This window comes from Rhincodon typus, chromosome 42 (assembly GCF_021869965.1).
Source record: "Rhincodon typus isolate 14 chromosome 42, sRhiTyp1.1, whole genome shotgun sequence".
NCBI lineage: Eukaryota > Metazoa > Chordata > Chondrichthyes > Orectolobiformes > Rhincodontidae > Rhincodon > Rhincodon typus.
In genome coordinates this window covers 9074784-9094665 of record NC_063373.1, presented here as the reverse complement: position 1 = coordinate 9094665, position 19882 = coordinate 9074784, and the positions used below count along the sequence as shown (strand labels likewise).

Genomic DNA, 19882 nt, shown 5'->3' with positions numbered 1-19882 from the left:
CTAGCTATAGGTAAGATGCTGTGAAACTTGAAAGGGTTCAGAAAAGACTTACAAGGATGTTGCCAGGGTTGGAGGGTTTGTACTATAGCGGGAGGCTGCATAGGCTGGGGCTATTTTCCCTGGAGCATCAGAGGCTGAGGGACGACCTTATAGAAGTTTATAAAATCATGGAGGGGCATGGATTTCCAGCCAAGGTCTTTTTCCCAGGGTAGGGGAATCCAAAACTAGAGGACATAGGTTTAAGTTGAGAGGCGAGAGATTTAAAAGGGACCTAAGGGGTGGCTTTTCCATGCAGAGAGTGGTGTGTGTATGTAACAAACTGCCAGAAAAAGTAGTGGAGGCTGGTACAATTATAACATTTAAAAGGCATCTAGATGGGTACATGAGTAGGAAGGGTTTAGAGGGATATGGGCCAAACGCTGGGAAACAGGACTAGATTAATTTAGGATGTCTGGTTGGCATGGACGAGTTGGACTGAAGGGTCTGTTTCTATGCTGTATAACTTGCCCAAGTGGAGCAGCTAAACACCAGGTTCCAGATGACCCATGAGCAACATTAAATAGATGTTGCTGTTAAGTATTAAAAGAGATTATTTAAATAATTTCTGAGCATAAATAATCTCTGAGCATTAGCTTTCTTTTCCGGTTTGGATCATTGCTGTACAACTTCTTAAGTACATTAATGTGGAAAAACAGCCAATACAGGTACTGCAATCTTTCCTTGTGGATATTTCAATACATAGACCATTGGGTTTCTGCTGGCTATGATTTTGGTACAAACAACTTGATCATACACACATGGCAAACAAAGTTTAGTGCAACATGTCAAATGCAATTTTCTATAATTCTACATTGTTGTTTACATTATAGTCTATCCTTTAGAGTTACATTAAAATGCAGAACCCTGCCACACTAGAATGTAAATCCCAACTTTGGGACCTTTTTATCGCAGGTTGGGTATGGGAAGCCTGAAGGTGTCCCAATGCTGTGCTGTTACCTGGGAGTTAATGTGAGAGGCTGGGCAGGAATGTATTGGAAATGTTAAGGCTAAGGGTAAATATATCAGCAGCAGATGAGCTGGGCTAGGGGAAATGAGACTGATCAAGTTCATTAGAGAAATATTTGGCATTGGTGTTGATTTGGTTATGTTGTTTGAACCAATCAAAGACGACATGTAGATTATGAGGAGTGTGATTCAGCCCCAGACAATTCCCAGAACATGGATGGACTCAATAGTTAGGGAACTGAAATTTTAGTGGTGACTAAAGGTAATAGATATGAACTTCCAGATTTTTAAATGGCATTAATTTCTGCTCATCCAGTACTAGGTATGGGATAAACTATTTGATCATTTCAAAACAGTGAAGGATGGTGGTGAGGTAGAGCTGGCAGTTGTCAGTGTACATGTGAAAACTACCATGGAGCTTTTGGATGATATCACATAGTGGGAGCACGTAGATGAGAAATAGGATGGACCAAGGATAAATCCTTATGGAACAACAATTACAAGGATTTTGGACAGCAAATGAAGGGTGAGAATGGGAAGGAAACTTGGAAGGACAGTGGATCAGAGAGAACCTGGTATCAAGGTATGGTTAAACCTGAAATAATACATTGGTGTTTCCCACTTTCCTTCCTCCTCTGAACAAAAGAAAATGCTCTGTGAGGATGATGACTGGCAAAGTAAAAGTATACAAGGCAGCAGCCATTAAGAGAGTGGGCCAGTGTAGAGTGGAAGTGCTGAGGCGTTTGCTCGAGAGGTTTCGGCATGAAGAGACTGAGCAGGCATACAGGTAAGAGCAGGGAAGGGCTCTTTAGCTCTACGTTCTTTCCGTCCAGACTGAAGGCAGTGGGGATGGTAGTTAGGGCAGTGGCATGCTCCTCTTGCAGGATGTGGGAGATCAGGAAGACTTCCAGTTTCCCTGGTGGCTAATCCTGTGGGAAGTGCTGCATCTCCTCACAGATCACATTAGGGAAATGGAAGTTGGAACTGGATGCACTAAGGATCATCCAGAATGCAGAGAACATCATGGATAAGAGCTATGGTGAAGTGATCCGCCTTACCTCTTCTGGTGGTCACCCAGTTACCTGCAGCCTGCATCTTAGGAGTGATCACTTCACCATAGCTCTTATCCATGATGTTCTCTGCATTCTGGATGATCCTTAGTGCATCCAGTTCCAACTTCCATTTCCCTAACGTGATCTGTGAGGAGATGCAGCACTTCCCACAGGATTAGCCACCAGGGAAACTGGAAGTCTTCCTGATCTCCCACATCCTGCAAGAGGAGCATGCCACTGCCCTAACTACCATCCCCACTGCCTTCAGTCTGGACGGAAAGAACGTGTTGGTGGAAAGCAGATAGTGCAGGGTTCCCCTGTGGCCATTCCCCTCAATAATGGATATACCACTTTGGATACTATTGGGTGGATGACCTTTCAGGGGCTAGCAGCAGCAGTCAGGTCAGTGGTGCTGTGACCAGCTCTGAGGCTCAAATGGAAAGGGTGCAGTCAGACAGAGCGATACTGATAGGAAACTCCATTGTGAGGGGGACAGATAGGAGATTCTGTGTCTGCAGAAGAGACACCGAGATGGTGTATTGCCTCCTGGGTGCCAGGGTCATGGATATCCCTGAGCGGTTGCAGGACATTCTGAAGGGGGAGGGTGAAGAGCCAGAGGTCAGTGTGCACATTGGTGTAAATGCGACAGGTAGACAAAGGGATGGGGTCCTGTGAAACAAGTATAGGGAGTTAGGGAAGAAGTTAAAAAGCAGGACCTCAAAGGTACTGATCTCCGGATTACTCCCAGTGCCATGTGCCAGTGAAGATAGAAATAGAAAGATAGGCCAGATGAATGTGTGGCTGAGAAGCTGATGTAGGGGACAGGGTTTTCAGTTCTTGGATCACTGGGATCTCCTCTGGGGTAGAAGTGACCCGCCCAAGAGGGATAGGTTGCACTTCAACTGGAGGAGGTCCAATATCCTCATGGGGAAATTTGCCAATGTTAACCGGGAGGGTGTAAAGTAGTTTGGTGGGGGTGGGGGTGGGGTAGTGGTGGGGGAGGTGGGACTCTGAATAAGAGAGGGGCCGTTGAGAAGTCAGGGAAAAATACATGAGCCATCAAGAGCAAGTTTGCTATTCAGGATAGCCAGGGGCGCAGTAAAGGGAGGGAAAAGACTTCTGTTTTCAAGTGCAGTTTATTTCAACGCACGAAGCCCAACTGGTAAGGCAGATGAGCTCAGAGCATGGGTTGGCTCAGGGGACTGGGATATTATAGCCGTATTAGAAACAAGGCTGAGAGAAGGGCAGGACTGGCAGCTCCATGTTCCAGGATACAGAAGCTACAGGCATGACAGAAGTACAAGTAAGCGAGGAGGGGGAGCTGCCGTTTTGATAAGGGAGGACATAACAACAGTGCTTAGACAGAATGTTCTTGAGGGGTCATCAAATGAGACCATATGGTTAGAACTTAGAAACAAGAAGGGGGTCGTCACTCTGTTGGGACTGTATGAGAGACCCCAAATAGCCAGCGGGTACTAGAGGTGCAGATGTGTAGAGAGATTGCAGATACCTATAGGAATAATACATTGGTATTGGTTGGAGATTGCCCCAGAGTGTAAAAGGCCCGAACAGGGTGGAATTTGTCAAATGTGTCCAAGAAAATTTCCTAAATCAATATGTAGAGGGCCCTACTTGGGAGAGTGCAACACTGGACCTCCTCTTACGGAAAAAAGGTCGGACAAATGACTTAAGTGTCAGTCGGAGAGCACACTGGGTCCAGTGACCAAAACTCTCTTAGTTCTAACATAGTTATGGAAAAAGATAGCTCAGGTTCACAGGTAAAAGGTGCAAAACTGGAGCAAGGCCAATTTTGTGGCCATTAGGCTGGACGTAGCAGAGGTCGATTGGGTGGGTCTGTGAATGTACAAGGCATGATTAGTAAGTTTGTGAATGATACAAAATTAGGAGGTATCATTGATAGCAAGGAAGGTTATCAAAAATTACAGAGACATCTTGATCAGATGGGGAAGTGGGCTGAAGATTGGCAAATGCAATTCAATACAGGTAAGTGTGAGGTGTTGCACTTTTGAAAGTCAAACCAGGTAGGACTTGTAAATGGTAAGGTCCTGAGGAGTATTGTGGAACAGAGGGACCTTGGAGTACAAGTACATCGTTCATTGAAAACAGCATCACAGGTAGACAGGGTGGTGAAGAAGGCATTTAGCATGCTGACCTTCATCGGTCAAGGCATTGAGTATAGGAGTTAGGATGTTATGTTACAGTTGTATAAGTCGTTGGTGAGGCCGCACTTGGAGTATTGTGTACAGTTTTGGTCACCCTGTTGTAGAAAAATATAGTTAAACTGGAAAGTGTGCAAAGAAGATTTATGAGGATATTGCCAGGACTAGTAGGCCTGAGTTACAGGGAGTATAGGCATTTATTCCTTGGAACGTAGTAGAATGAGGGGCAACCTTATTGAGGTGTATAAAATCATGAGGGGCATAGATAGGATGAATGCATATAATCTTTTTCCCAGGGATGGGGAATTGAAAACTAGAAGGCATACATTTAAGGTGAGAGGGGAAAGATTTAAGAAGGACCTGAGGGGCAACATCTTCACGCAGAGAATGGTGTGTATATGGAATGGGCTGCCAAAGAAAGTGGTTGAGGCAGGTACAAACGCAACATTTAAAAAAACATTTGGAAAGGTACATGAATGGGAAGGGTTTAGAAGGATATGGACCAAATGCGGGCAATTGGAACTGAGTGGGCACCATGGTCAGCATGGACCAGTTTGGGCCAAAGGACCTGTTTCCATGCTGTATTACTCTATGACTCTACGTTTCTCAACCCCATTTTACAGCCTTCTCCCCGTAAGCCTTGATCCATCCCACTACTAATCACAAACCTATCTCTCTCTGTCTTAAATACATTCAATAGCTCGGCCTCCACAGCCTTCTGATGCAATGAGTTTCACAGATTCACGACGCTATGGCTGAAGAAATTCCTCCTCAGCTCAGTTTTAAAGGGTCATCCCTGCACTCTGAGGGCGTACCCTTCCGGGAGTCTGTGTATTGCAAATGATGCTCACAGCTTCTCAATCGTCATCCCTGAGTTTGCTGAACAAACTTTATGCACATCCAAGCACTTTGAATGGGTGTCCACAATGATCAGGAACATTGAACACATAAAAGGACCAGCACAGTTGACAAGCAAACAAGTCCAGGGTTTACTCAACCATTCCCGACGACTGTGGGGGTGCTGCTGGTGACACTTTTTGTCCTTGTGGACACTGCCCCACCAAGGGATAACTCTAGTAGAGTTGCATTTCTTTCCCTCCTCCTGCCCTTTATTCATCAATGGGATGAGGGCATTGCTGGCTAGGCAGCATATATTGCCCATTGACAATGGCTTCATAGTCATCATTAGATTCTTAATTCCAGATATTTTATTACATTCAAATTCCACCATTTGCCATGGCAGGATTCGAATTCGGAGACCCGGAATGTTATTTGGGTCAAACACAAAGTTGCTGGAAAAGCTCAGCAGATCTGGCTGCATCTGTGAAGGGAAAAAAAAGTTAACATTTCGGGACCGGTGAGCCTTCCTCAGAATAGGACCTGAAACGTTAACTCTGTTTTTTCCTTCACAGATGCTGCTAGACCTGCTGAGCTTTTCCAGCAACTTTGTTTTTGCTCCCAATTTACAGCATCCACAGATCTTTCGGTTTTTATTATGTTATCTGGGTCTGTGGATTAACAGTCCAGCAATTATACCACCAGGCCATCAGCTCCTCCTCGTGGGGAGAAGGCTCCACACCAGGTTAAACCTGATATTTCCAGACCTTTGGTGGAGTGGGGGAGGACAGTGAAAAGTGGCAGCAGAAATGCCAATGCCAGCCATATGCCTCCAATAATCATGAGAGACGGTTCTTAACTGATGAAATTCTGATCTGGTTATATTGGTCAGCCAAGGCTTTCCTGACTGGCCCAGGTTAATAACCCCAATTCAGAATCTCATCATTAACAAGGTCAACCAGGTCCCAATCACTACTCCTAGGGTCCTCAATCGCTCCTCATCTGACAAACCCTTCACACAAGATCATTCTTGTAGACCTCCTCTGGAACACCTCCAACACAATTGCCAGGCACATTATTCCTTATCTATAGACACAAAACTGCTCACAGTATTCCAAATGCAGTCTGACCAGAGCCTTTTGCAGCCTCAGTAGTACATCTCTGCTGTTGTATTCTAGCCCTCTTGAATGAAGGCTAACATTGCATTTGGCTTCCTAACTGCCAAATGAATCTGCATTTAAACCTTAAAGAGAATCCTGAACTCAGACTCCCCAGTCTCTTTATGCTTCAGATTTCCAAACCCTTTCCCTATAGGAAATAGTGTAACCCTCTATTCTTCCTACCAAAGTGCATGACCTCACACTTGCCACATTGTATTCCATCTGCCACTTCTTTGCCCACTGTCTTAGCCTGTCCAAGTCCCAAGTTGTCTGGTTGGTGCTTGTTCTCATACACGCTGTCCCAATGGGACAGGGAATTATAGATTTGAGAGAGTGAATTCCATAGAAACAACAATCAACTTTCTCAATCCCTATCCCACACCAAAGTGATGCCTTTGGAAAAACACTTTCAACAGGGTATTAGAGAGAAAATATTAACAGAAAACACAAAGCAAAATTCTGAACAATGCCTTGTATGATCACTTAATTTATAGAGTTGATGCATGATTATTGAAAGGCAATTTTTTAAAAAAAAGTGCTGTCTGTGGGGTCTGATTTAAAGGTTCTGTATGCACAGAAGATTCTCAGGACACACATATACACGCACGTTAGAATCTCATCTTGTGATCAAACATGAAAACCAGTGTGTTTACTTTCAGACAGTGGCCAGGGAAAGGAACAGAGTTGGTCATGGGTGAACAGAAACACTCTTCCCAACACTTAACTGTAGTAAATATTTGCACATCCATCACTGGATCACAGAGAAACAATCTTGATCGTTTAACAACAATGGACAGGTCAAGGTAGAGCTTGGAGCTGTCAGAGTTCATATGACAATTGACACTGTCTCAGATGATGTTGGGATATGTTGGTGAGAAATAAAAGGCCAAGGCTGGATCATTTTGGGATAACAGAGGGAACTGTGGAAGTGGTAGATGAAGTAGAATGTGGCAAGTGTGAGGTCACGCACTTTGGTAACAAGCATAGAGATGCATAGAGATGCACACTATTTCCTAAATTGGGAAAGGCTTCAGAAATATGAAGCACAGAGACTGATAAAAAATCGGAATTTGGATTCTCTTAAGGTTTACGTGCAGGCTCATTTAGCAGTTAGGAAGCCCAATGCAACGTCAGCCCTCATTCACAGAGGTCCAGAATACAACAGCAGAAATCTACTGCTGACACTGTATAAGGCTCTGTTCAGACTGCATGTGGAATACGGTGCAGAGTTTTGGGCCTGTGCTGGCACTGGCCAGAGAAGAATGCAGCCCCATCCAGCCTGATGACTGTGGAGAGACGTTGGAGCAGAATGGTATTGTAGTTATTGTCCAAGGCCACAGACAGATTGAGATGGACAAAGACAGTTTACTTCAGTCCCAGTTAGACATGTCGGTTGAGACTTTAGACAATGCTGTTTCTCTAGATCAGGGATAGAAACCTGATTGGAAGGATTCAAACATGGAGTTCTACGAAACATGAGGCTGGATCTTGGAAGTAATAGGATGCTCAAGTACAAGGTAGAAAAGGTAAGGTTAAAGATGAGGGCACTACCTTGCAAAGATCATGGGGTCATGGATTTGATTTTAAGGAGAGGGTGATAAATACAGATTTAAAAGGAGGGAAGCAGACCTGAAGAGAGAACTGTTAATATCAACAGATGTGGAGAGGTTGGGTGACCAGTGATTTAATGAGAAAGAGTCAATGGAGGATCTCGTGTCAAAAAAAAATGAAGTGATAGATATTGGAGCAGATAGGAGAGAAACTAAAGGATTCGGGTTCAGAATTCTGTACAGTGAAATTTTAGGAAGAGCCTGGAAAGGAAGGGGTCCAACAGAGGCAACTGATTAGATTGTATTAATCTTAATGACAAATAACTCCTCACACTTGGTGGTGGAGGGTATGGAGGAGACAGGAGAGGAAGAGCCCTTCAAAAAGAAATAAGTTATGTTATTGACATTAAAAACAAACAAACAGTCAACATCTTGTAAGCTTAACTTGGCTGATTTAATTTTTATCCAGAACATCTAAAACTATGTTGATGTTCACAAACATCAAATGGGACCCTATGCCAGCTAACATAGTTCTGTCTTTGACGTAATTAACAGCAAACTCCAGTTATTGTCATTGCTTGTGAACTCGCTGGTGTCTCAGCAGGTTGGATGACTTACTGAATTCCTTCCTACACTTTGAGCCGCTGAATGGTCTCTCCCCAAAGTGAACTCGCTGGTGTAAAGTGAGCTTGCATAATCGCTTGAACCCAGTCCCACAGTGAGAGCACCTGAACGGTCTCTCGTCGGTGTGGACGCGTTGATGGGACAGCAGTTCCCAGGTATTTTTAAAGCCTTTACCACAGTCGGGGCATTTAAAAGGTTTCTCTCCAGTGTGAACTCGGTGGTGTAGCAGCAGGTGAGATGACTGAATGAATTCCTTCCCACATTCAGAGCAGCTGAATGGCCTCTCCCCAGTGTGTAGTCGCTCATGTACAGCGAGTTGCGACGAGTGCTTGAACTGGCTCTCACAGTGAGTGCATCTGAATGGTCTCTTATCAGTGTGACTACGTCGATGAGATACCAGCTCCCAAGAACTTTTGCAGTACTTTTCACAATCTGGACATTTAAAAGGTTTCTCGCCAGTGTGAATGCGGGTATCAACGGGTTGGATGAGCGAGTGAATGTCTTCCCACACTCTGAGCAGGTGAATGGCCTTTCCCCAGTGTGAACCCGCTGGTGTGCAGTGAGGTTAGTTGAATGTCGGAATCCAATCCCACAGACAGAGCATCTGAACGGTCTGTCATCGCTATGGACATGTTGATGGGACATCAGTTCCCAGGTACTTTTAAAACCTTTACCACAGTCTGGGCATTTATAAGGCCTCTCCCCACTGTGAACCAGCTGGTGATGCAGCAGATGAGATGACCGAATGAATTTCTTCCCACATTCAGAGCAGGTGAATGGCCGGTCTCCTGTGTGAGCTCTCAAGTGTACAGTGACATTTGATAAGCGCTTGAATCTAGCTCCACAGTAAGAGCACCTGAAAGGTCTCTTGTCGGTGTGAACAAGTTGATGGGACTTGAGTTCCCTGGCACTTTTCCAGCACTTCTCACAATCTGGACATTTAAAAGGTTTCTCATCAGTGCCAACTTGCTGGTGTGTACGTAGCTGGCTTGAGCCAGTGAATCCTGTGCCACACTCAGGATAGGTGAATGGTCTATGTCGAGAGTGAATGCATTGATGTCTTTTCAGTTGAGATGGGTAACTGAATTTCTTATCACAATCTCCACATTTCCACAGTTTCTTCCCTTTCTGACTGCATTTATGTTTCGACAGGCTAGAGGATCCTTGTCCGCACACAGAACACATGTACGGTTTCTCTCCAACTTTAACGGTGCTGTTTCCTTCCATACTCACAATCCGATGATATTACTCTTGAATGATGTTGGTTCCAATATCCTGACTGTAATCCTTCCTTTTAAACACACGCACTAATTGAATAAAAACAGAAAAAAAAGAGAGACCTACAGAACACAAATAGGGATACTGAGCTGACTGAATCTGGTATTTTGTGGTGCCAGCAGAAGGAATAGGTGACCATGAAAGCTGGCGTAAAAACTAGAGTGGTTCACTAATTTCCATCTGCCTACCCACTCTGGGCCTACACAAGAGGCTGGTCTGTGTGCAAGGAGACAGAGAAAAAGAATGAGTCTGAAAAAGAGTGGTGAGTGAGGCAGGGGGTGAATGACAATGATTTTAATGTAACGGCAAATCAACCAGACCTTTCACTGAATCTTTCAAACCATTAAAAAAACCTGGCAGTGCATGTAAACACCAGTACCAACATATCACAAAACTCTCCTCACTTGTCTGACATCCAGTATTGGGTGAGCAGAAATTTCCTTCACTTAAATTGTCCCATTGTTTAAGAAAGATACCAAAGGCAAGCCAGGGAACTACCAGTGAGCCTGACATCAGCGGCAGGCAAGTTTTGAGAGGAAACTGAGGGACAGGATCAACCAACATTTGGATAGTCAAGGTCTGATAGGGATAGTCAGCATGGATTTGTGCATGGGAAATCATGTCTGACAAATCTTTTAGAATTTTTCAGAGGTAACCAAGAGGAGAGATGAGGGTAGAGCAGTGGATCTTCTCTGCATGGACTTTATTAAGGCCTTTGACAAGGTCCCACAAAGCAGGCTAGTCATAAAGGTTAGGTCAGATGGGATCCAGGAAGAGCCAGCTATTTGGATTCAAAACTGGCTTGATGGTAGGAAGCAGAGGGTTGAAAGTTGTTTCTCAGACTGGAGGCCTGTGACTTGTGGTGTGCCACAGGGGTCAGTGTTGGGACCTTTGTTTTTACATAGATGATCTGGTTGTGACTGTACAAAGCATGATTAGTAAGTTTGTGAAGGATACAAAATTAGGAGGTATAATTGATAACAAGGAAGGTTATCAAAAATTAGAGGGATCTCGATCAGATGGGGAAGTAGGCTGAGGATTGGCAAATGCAATTCAATACAGACAAGTGTGAGGTGTTGCACTTTTAAAAGTCAAACCAAGGTAGGACTTATACAGTGAATGGTAAGGTTCTGAGGAGTGCTGCGGAACAGAGGGACCTAGGAATACCCAAGTACATAGTTCGTTGAAAGCTGTGTCACAGGTGGACAGGATGGTGAAGAAGGCATTTAGCATGCTGGCCTTCATTGGTCGAGGCATTGAGTATAGGAGTTGAGATGTTATATTACAGTTGTACAAGTCGTTGGTGAAGCTGCACTTGTGAGTATTGTGTACAGTTCTGGCACCCTGTTATAGGAAAGACATGGTTAAAATGCAAAGTGCGCAAAGAAAATTTATGAGGATGTTTCCAGAACTAGTAGGCCTAAGTTATAGGGAGAGGTTGGCCAGATAGGACTTTATTCCTTGGAACACAGTAGAATGAAGGGTGACCTTATTGAGGTGTACAAGATCATGAGGGGCATAGATAGGATGAATGCATGTTGTGTTTTTCCCAGGGATGGGGAATTGAAAACTAGAGGGCATAGATTTAAGGAGAGAGGGAATAGATTTAAGAAGGAGCTGAGGGGCAACATCTTCACAGAGAGTGATACATATATGGAATGGGCTGCCAGAGAAAGTGGTTGAGGCAGGTAGAATAACAACATTTAAAAAGCATTTGGAAAGGTACATAAATGGGAAGGGTTTAACAGGGATATGGACCAAATGCTGGCACCACGGTCAGCAGGAACCAGTTTGGGCCGAAGGGCCTGTTTCCATGCTGTATTACTCTACGACTGTACTCTATGACTAATGATTCTAAATGTTGGGATGAATGACGTCATTGTGTTCAGAGCCTGACAAACATCAACCTCTCACCACTGCCTCCATCCCTCTTGTTCGTGACCATGGTGAAATATTTCACCCCAAGATGATCAGTATCATTACCAAGGCGGTGATTTCCCACACAATAATTAGAACAGAAAATGCTGGAAATATTCTGTCTTCACTGACACTGTCTGGCTGGCTAAGATTAAATGCTTCAACTCATGACTACCTCGCGACAGAACTGGATCGAGCGAATGGAAGAGGAATATGAAACAAATGTGAAGGCCTGTGACATGGTAGATCCAGCTCAGTGACACTTTGACTTTGCCTCTGCTTCAGCTGTTTCCGAGACTCTCATCCTTTCCTCTGTTTAGTCTGCACAAGGCAATTCTGAAACCTTCCCGACTGGTTTCTCCTTCAACCAGTAGAAACTTGAATCATCCAGAACTCAGCTGTCAGTGTGAAAAGTGAGAATATCTCACTTTCATTATCACCATTCTGTCCACTGCTCTGAGTCAGAGGTCTGTAGCTCATTTTAAAAAATCCCTTCAGCCAATCAGGTCCATGCCAGTCAAAAACAACTAACTAAATATTCTAATCCTACTTTCCAGCACATTTCCGTGGTCTTGTATGTCTTGGCATTAAAAGGGAATATCTAAATACGCTCAAAGATGTGCAGGTTAGATGCATTGGCCAAGCTAAATTCTCCATAGTGTCCAGGGATGTGTAGGCTAGGTGGATTAGACATGGTAAGTGTGGAATTACAGGGATGGGATAGGGGATGAAGTTTGTGTGGGATCCTCTCCAGAGGGTCAATGGGCCGAATGGCCTCTCCCACACTATAGGGATTCAATGACTACAGAGTCATAGAACATGGAAACAGACCCTTCGGTCCAACTAGTCCATGCCAACTGTAAGCCCAAACTAAACTAGTCCCACTTGCCTGCGCTTGGCCCATATCCCTCCAAACATTGCTTATTCATGTCTTTATCTAAGTGTCTTTTTAAACATTGTAACTGTAGCCACATCTACTACTTCCTCTGGAAGTTTATTCCATACAAGTGTAAAGAAGTTGCCCCTCATCTCTCTTTTTAAATCTTTCTCCTCTCACTTTAAAAGTGAGATGTGCCCTGGTCTTGAAATCGCCCATCGAAGGTAAAAGACACCTGCCACTCACCCTATCTATACCCCTTATGATTTTATAAACCTCCATAAAGGTCATCCCTCAACTTCCTGTGCTCTAGTGAAAAAAGTCCCAGCCTATCCCCATGACTCGAACTCTCCATTCTCAGCAACATCCTGGAAAATCTCTTCTGAACCTTCTCCAGCCCAGTAATATCCTTCATATAATAAGGTGACCAGAAGTGGACACGGTACTCCAGAACAGGCCTCACCAAGGTCCTGTGTAACCTCAAAAAAAACAAAAGAACTGATTCTGAGGAAGGGTCACCGGACCCGAAACATTCACTGTTTTTTCCTTCACAGATGCTGCCAGACCTGCTGAGCTTTTCCAGCAACTTTGTTCCTGTATTACTTCAACATGTCCTAATTCTTATATTTAAAGGTCTGAGCAATGAAGACAAGCATGCTAACTGCCTTCTTAACCACCCTGTGATGCAAACTTTGAATAATTATGTACCTGAGCCCCTAGGTCTCTGTTCTACAGCAATACCCAAGGCCCAACTTTTAATTGTACCAGTCCTGTCCTTGTTTATTTTGATTCTTGATTGTTAAAGTTGAGGTTTTCTGTCTCTTCCATCGTTTCAAGTAGTGAGTTCCAGATTCCAAACAAACTTTGGGTGAAAGAAAGCATTTCCTCACATCTCCTCTACACCTCCTGCCTCTACTTCTAAACCAAGCAGTCCCCACCCATCATTACTTTCTCCAAGGGCAAAAGTCTCTTCCTCTCTGTGCCACTCAATCACACATCTCAACCATAGCCCACCTCAGTCTCCTGACATGCAAATTCACGTCCACGACGGTCTTGCCTGGCCTATTTCTAAAATCGTTTCCCACAGACCGAAGACAAACTGCCTACGTTCCACGTTCAAAGGCCGATAAAAAATCAGGTCCTGATGAACTGAATGACTTTGGGATCTTAATGCGATGTCCTCGCTGAGTTCCTCGTCTGCAAATAAAAAAAAACTTTCCAATCGAAAAATCCTGGATTAAAACAAAAAGTTCACAAATAAACACCCTTACAAGAACCCAAGGAAGAAACTCGGAGCAGGAGCTGATCTTCCTTGGTTTGAGTTTCCTGCGTTTAAATCCTTCACACCGAAGGAGTTGCCTATTCCTGCACTGTCCTATTCTAGCTTCAAAACAACAAAAAGGCATTTACTGCTGCAAACGTGCTCTGCCGCACTTGCCCCCTACAAACATGGCGTCCGCTCAATCGTCCAACATACATATCGCACACAGTTCCCCTCTCCCCCCGAAAGGAGTGATAAAGCTCCGAAGAAGGATCACTGGGCTCGAAATATTAACTTTGATTTCTCGCCACTGACGCTGCCGCATCTACGTTTCGCTAGCACTCCCAGCTTCGGTCTATTTCGGGTTTTCCAGCGTCCACGCTTGCCCTCAATAAACATGGCGGCGGTGAGCCGGTGGTCCCGCGGCTGTTTCTGTTACAGTGCAAGACCAGAAGTTCCTCACTAGGGTCCGAAGGCCTACAAGCGGGTGCTTATGCAACCTCCCATTTCCACACTGTCTCCTTATCTCCCCTCCCAACACCCTCCATTACTGTCTCTTTTATCGCCCACGCTGACCTCTCAGAAACAGGGAGAACTGCAGATGCTAGAGTCAGAGATAGCACAGTGTAGAGCTGGAGGAACACAGCAGGGTCAGGCAGCATCAAAGCAGCAAGAATGCTAACTTCGGGTCAGGATCCTTGATCAGAAATGGGGTGGGGGGGGGCGAAGGGAGCTCAAATAAATAGAGGAGGAGTGGGCCTCGGGAAGGTAAGTGGGGTGGTGATAGGTGAGTACAGGTAGGCAGTGGTGGGGATAGGTCAGTGATGTGGGCGTGGATAGGAGGGAGAGAAGACGGACAGGTTGTGTCAGGTCAAGGAGGCGGGGATGAGAGGGACGGTTGGTCATGCGATGAAGCAGTGAGGAGATTTTGAAAGTGGTAAAGTCCACATTGAGACCATTGGGTTGTAGGCCACCAAGGCGGAATATGAGATGCTGCTCCTTCAGTTGCCAGGTGGCGTCGTTGTGACACTGGAGGAGGCCCAGAATGGACATGTCACCCAGGGAGTGGGAGGGGGAGTTAAAATGGTTCGTGACTGGAAGGCATTGTTGTTTGTCGCGAACAGAGTGCAGGTGCTTTACAAAGTGGTCTCTGAGCCTCCACTTGGTCTCACCAATGTAGAGGAGGCCGCAGCGGATGCAGTAGACCACATTGGCAGATGTGCGGGTGAGCCTCTGTCTGATGTGGAAGGTTTGTTTTGGTTTCTTGGTGGGAGGTGTAGGGGCAGGTGTAGCAGTGTTGCAGGGATAGGTGCTCGGGGTAGTGGGGCTAGTGGGGAGTGTGGAGCAGACGAGGGAGTCGTGGAGAGACTGGTCCCTACAGAAGGGGTGGGGAGGCAAATGTATCCTTGGTTCAGGTAGCGGAAGTGGCGGAGAATGATATGTTGAATCCGGAGGCTAGTGTGGTGATACATGAGGACAAGGGGAATTCTGTCTTTGTTTTTGTTGCGGGGAGTGGATGTGAGGGCAGAGGTGCGGGAAACGCAAGAGATGCGATCGAGAGCATTTTTGACTGCTGAAGGGGGGAAGTTGCAGTCCTTGAAATAACAGGAGATCTGGGATGTTCAGGAGTGGAACGCCCCATCTTGGGAGCAGACACGGCGGAGGCGGAGGAATTGGGAATAGGGGATCACATTCTTGCAGGAAGTTGGGTGAAAGGAGGTATAGTCTAGGTAGCTGTGGGAGTCGGTGGACTTGAAATAGATATCAGTTTTGAGGCGGTCACCAGCGATGGAGACAGAGACGTCCAGGAAGGAGAGAGAGGTATCAGAGATGGTCCAGGTGAACTTGAGCTACCTATACTTGATCAGCCCTCCCTTTCATCCCTGCCTCCTTGACCTGTCCGTCTTCTCCCCCACCAATCTGCTCCTCCAACCTCACTGACCAATCCCCACCACTGCCTACCTGCACTCACCTATCACCATCCCACCTACCTTCCCCAGTCCCATCCCTCCTCTATTTATTTCAGAGCTCCCTTCCCCTTTCCCCATTTCTGCAGAAGGGTCCCAAACTGAAACGTCAACCTTTCTGCTCCTCTGATGCTGCCTGACCCTGCTGTGTTCCTCCATCTCCACAGTCGCGGCTGTACTCCCACCCTTCTGATTGGTTGGAAGGCCAGCCGCGCCCTCTCACCTCGTATTGGTCCCGAGCCACCGTCAATCAACGGTGGTCCTTTCAAACCTGGAGCATGCGCAGTGTTTTCCTGGTTTTGCCATGATTGCAAAGAAAACCAGTCTGACTCCAAACCAAAACACAAGCAGATTCTAAACAGGGCCTCACACCTAACATGCATTGTCTGGCCTAAAATGTCACATCTTCTTTTGCACTGATAAAGCCTTTAGTTCTCTCAGGACAGTGACTTGAAAGGAATTTGGGCATTTACATATACATATTAATCAATTAAATCCTTCTAACTGATTGAAGATTTAACAGCATCTCAGGTTGTTTAGTACGTCCTCATCAGGGATGTGACCCTTTGATATTTTACTTATAAATTCTGTGTCTGATGCTTCACTTCAGAAGCAAAAGCAAGAAGGCAGATTACTACCCGAATAGCTGTAAATTGGGAGAGGGGAGTGTGCAGCAGGACCTCGTGCACCAGTTGTTGAAAAACATGCAGGTGCAGCAGGTGGTAAAGAAGGCAAATGGATTGTTGGCCTTCATTGTGAGAGATTTCAAGTACAGGAGCACGGATGTATTGTTGCAGTTGTATGGAGCTTTGGTGAGACCACGCCTGGAATATTGTGTGTAGTTCTTGGTCTCGTTTGCTGAGGAAGGATGCTCTTGCTCTCGAGGGAGTGCAGCGAAGGTTTACCAGGCTGATTCCAAAGATCGCGGATCTGACATATGAAGAGAGATTGACTAGGTTGGGGTTGTTTTCGCTGGAGTTCATACAAATGAGGGTGGATCTGATAGAGACTTACTAAATTCTAACAGGACTGGACAGGGTAGATGCAGGGAGGATGTTCCCGATGGTGGGTTTGTCCAGAACCAGGGGTCACAGTATGAGGATTCAGGGTAGGTAGACGATTTAGGACAGAGATGAGGAATCATTTCTTTACCCAAAGAGTGGTGAGTCTGTGGAATTCATTCCCACAGGAAGCAGTTGATGCCAAAACATTGAATGTATTCAAGAGGCGACTAGATATAGCACTTGGCATGAATGGAATCAAAGGTTAAGGGGAGAAGGCAGGATTAGCCTATTGAGTTGGACAATCAGTCATGATTGTGAAGAATGATGAAGCAAGCTTGAAGGGTGAATAGCCTCCTCCTGCTCCTATCTTCTATGTTTCTATGACTGCCTCTCTCACTAACACCTGAAGAAGGAGTAAGACTGGGGTGGCTCAGTGGCTAGCACTGCTGCCTCACAGCACCAGGGACCCAGGTTCAATTCCACCCTTGGGTGACTGTCTGTGTGGAGTTTGCACATTCTCCCCGTGTCTGTGTGGGTTTCCTCCATGTGCTCCGGTTTCCTCCCACAGTCCAAAGATATGCAGGCTGGGTGGATTGGTGAATTCTAAATTGCCCATAGTGTTGATGGATGTGTAGCTTAGGTGTGTTGGGGGGTATGGGTCTGGATTGGATGCTCTGTGGGTTGGTGTGGACTTGTTGGGCCAAAGGGCCTGTTTCCACACTGTAGGGATTCTATGATTTTATGACTCTGAAAACTTGTGTTTTCAAATAAACCTGTTGGACTATAACCTGGTGTCATGTGAGTTCTGACTTTGTCCAGCCCAGGCACCTCCACATCATCACATCCAAAAGCGACAGTGAGGGTTAACCCTGAGGTGGGAAAGATATGCCGCTCTCCTGCCTTCAGAGCTCCCAGACATGGAGCATAAGCTCCTTTACAACTGGGTTTAGAGTCAGCAATAACAACAGGGAATGCTGGAAACCAGGTGTCATATCAAAGATTGGCATCCAACTGGAATAAGACCATAGGAAATAGGAACATGAGTAGGCCTTTTGACCCCTCAGGCCTGCTCCACTATTCAATCAGATCATGCTGACAGTCCTCACGTTCACTTTCCTGCCTTTTCTGTGTAACCCTTCATTCCCCTGCAGATCAAGGATTTAACTGGCTCAACCTTAAACGTACACAAGGACTGTACCTCCACAGCTATGAGAATCGTACCTGACTGAAAATTAAATGACAGATTTAGGTTTCCAGTCTGAAAATGAGAATTGTGGTCTGAGGATTTGAAATGTTTGTGTGATAAGGACAAAAAGGTAACTAGAAAGAGAATAGGGCCCCTTAAAGATCAGCAAGTCTGCCTATGTGTGGAACTGGCGGAGATACTAAATGAGTATTTTGAGTCAGTGTCTACTGTGGAGAAGGATATGGAAGCCAGAGAACCTGGGGAAATAAACAGCGACATCTTGAAAAAGGTCCATATTACAGACGAGAAAGTGCTGGATGTCTTAAAATGCATAAAGGTGGATAAATCTCCGGGACCTGATCAGGTGTATCCTAGAACTTTGTGGGAAGCTAGGGAAGTGTTTGCTGGGCCCCTTGCTGAGATATTTGTATTTTTGATAGCCACAGGCAAGGTGCCAGAAGACTGAAGGTTGGCTAATGTTGTGCCACTTTTTAAGAAAGGTGGTAAGGAAAAGCCAGTAAACTATAAACTGGTGAGTTTGACGTCTGTGGTGGGCAAGTTTTTGGAGGGGTTCCTGAGGGACAGGATTTACATGTATTTGGAAAGGCAGCAACTGATTAGGGATAGTCAACATGGATTTGTGCATGGGAAATGGTGTCTCACTAACTTAATAGAGGTTTTTGTAGAAGTAACAAAGAGGATTGATGAAGGCAGAGCGATGGACGTGATCTATATGAACTTCGGTAAGGTGTTAGATGAGGTTCTGCATGATATACTGGTTAGCAAGGTAAGATCACATCGAATACAGAGACAAGTGGCTGGAAGATAGAAGGCGGAGGGTGGTGGTGGAGGGTTGCTTTTCAGACTGGAGATCTGTGACCAGCAGTGTGTCACAAGAATCGGTGCTGGGTCCACTGCTTTTTTGTCATTTACATAAATGCTTTGGATGTGAATACAGGAGGTATGGTTAGTAAGTTTGCACATGACACCAAAATTGGTGTGATGCAGTGGACAGGCAAGAAGGTTACCTCAAAGTACAATGGGACCTTGATGGGATGGGCCGGTGGACTGGCATATGTTGTTTAATTCAGATAAATGTGAGGGGCTGCATTTTGGAAAGGCAAATCAGGGCAGGACTTGTACATTTAATGGTAAGGTCCTGGGGAGTGTTGCTGAACAAGGTGACCTTAGGGTGCAGGTTCATAGTTCCTTGAACATGGAGTTGCAGGTAGACAGGATAATGAAGAAGGCTTGCCTTCTTGGTATGCTTGCCTTTATTGGTCAGTGCATTGAGTATAGGAGTTGGGAGGTCATTGTGGCTGTTCAGGACATTGATGAAGCCACTTTTAGAATTCTGCATTCAATTCTGGTCTGCTAGCTATATGAAAGATGTTATTAACTTGAAAGAGTTCAGAAAAGATTTACAAGGATGTTGCCAGGGTTAGGAGAGGCTGAATAGGCTGGGGCTATATTTCCTGGATCATTGGAGGCTGAGGAGTGACCTTTTTGAGGTTTATAAAATCATGAGGGGCATAGATATGGTAGAGGGGTCCAATAAACTAAAGGGCATAGGTTTAAAATGAGAGGGGAAAAATTTCCAAGACTCCTAAGGGCAAATTTTTCACGCTGAGGGGGTGTATGCAATGAGCTGCCAGAGGAAATGTCGGAGGCTGGTACAATTACAACATTTAAAAGGCATCTGGATGGGTACATGAATAATGAGGGTTTAGACATGGGCTGAATGCTGGCAAATGGGACTAGATTAATTTAGGATATCTGGTCAGCATGGACGTGTCGGACTGAAGGATCTGTTTCCATGCTGTACAGCTCTATGGCTCTATATTCCTGATTCTCCCAATAACATGCATTTGTATGGAACTTTACACTTAGGTAGGTATAGAAAAAACTGAAGGAGTGCAGGGAGCTTAGACAGTCATAGAGATCCACAGCACATCACAAGTGTTCTGCCCTTTTGGGAATTCCA

At 45.3% G+C, this 19882-nt stretch overlaps 1 protein-coding gene across 1 annotated transcript in view; it reads right to left on the bottom strand.

The window, feature by feature from the left end:
• Window positions 1-8370: 8370 nt before the first annotated feature.
• The window catches only part of LOC109931411 (zinc finger protein 345-like), a 56109-nt gene continuing 44597 nt past the window's right edge, over window positions 8371-19882 (bottom strand). The window contains exons 5-6 of the mRNA XM_048619395.1: window positions 13588-13677; window positions 8371-9636 (exon numbers count right to left, since the gene is read on the bottom strand). Of these exons, the coding sequence (XP_048475352.1) occupies window positions 8382-9636; window positions 13588-13677 (1345 nt within the window). The 3' untranslated portion in view covers window positions 8371-8381. The remainder of the gene's footprint in view (window positions 9637-13587; window positions 13678-19882) is intronic.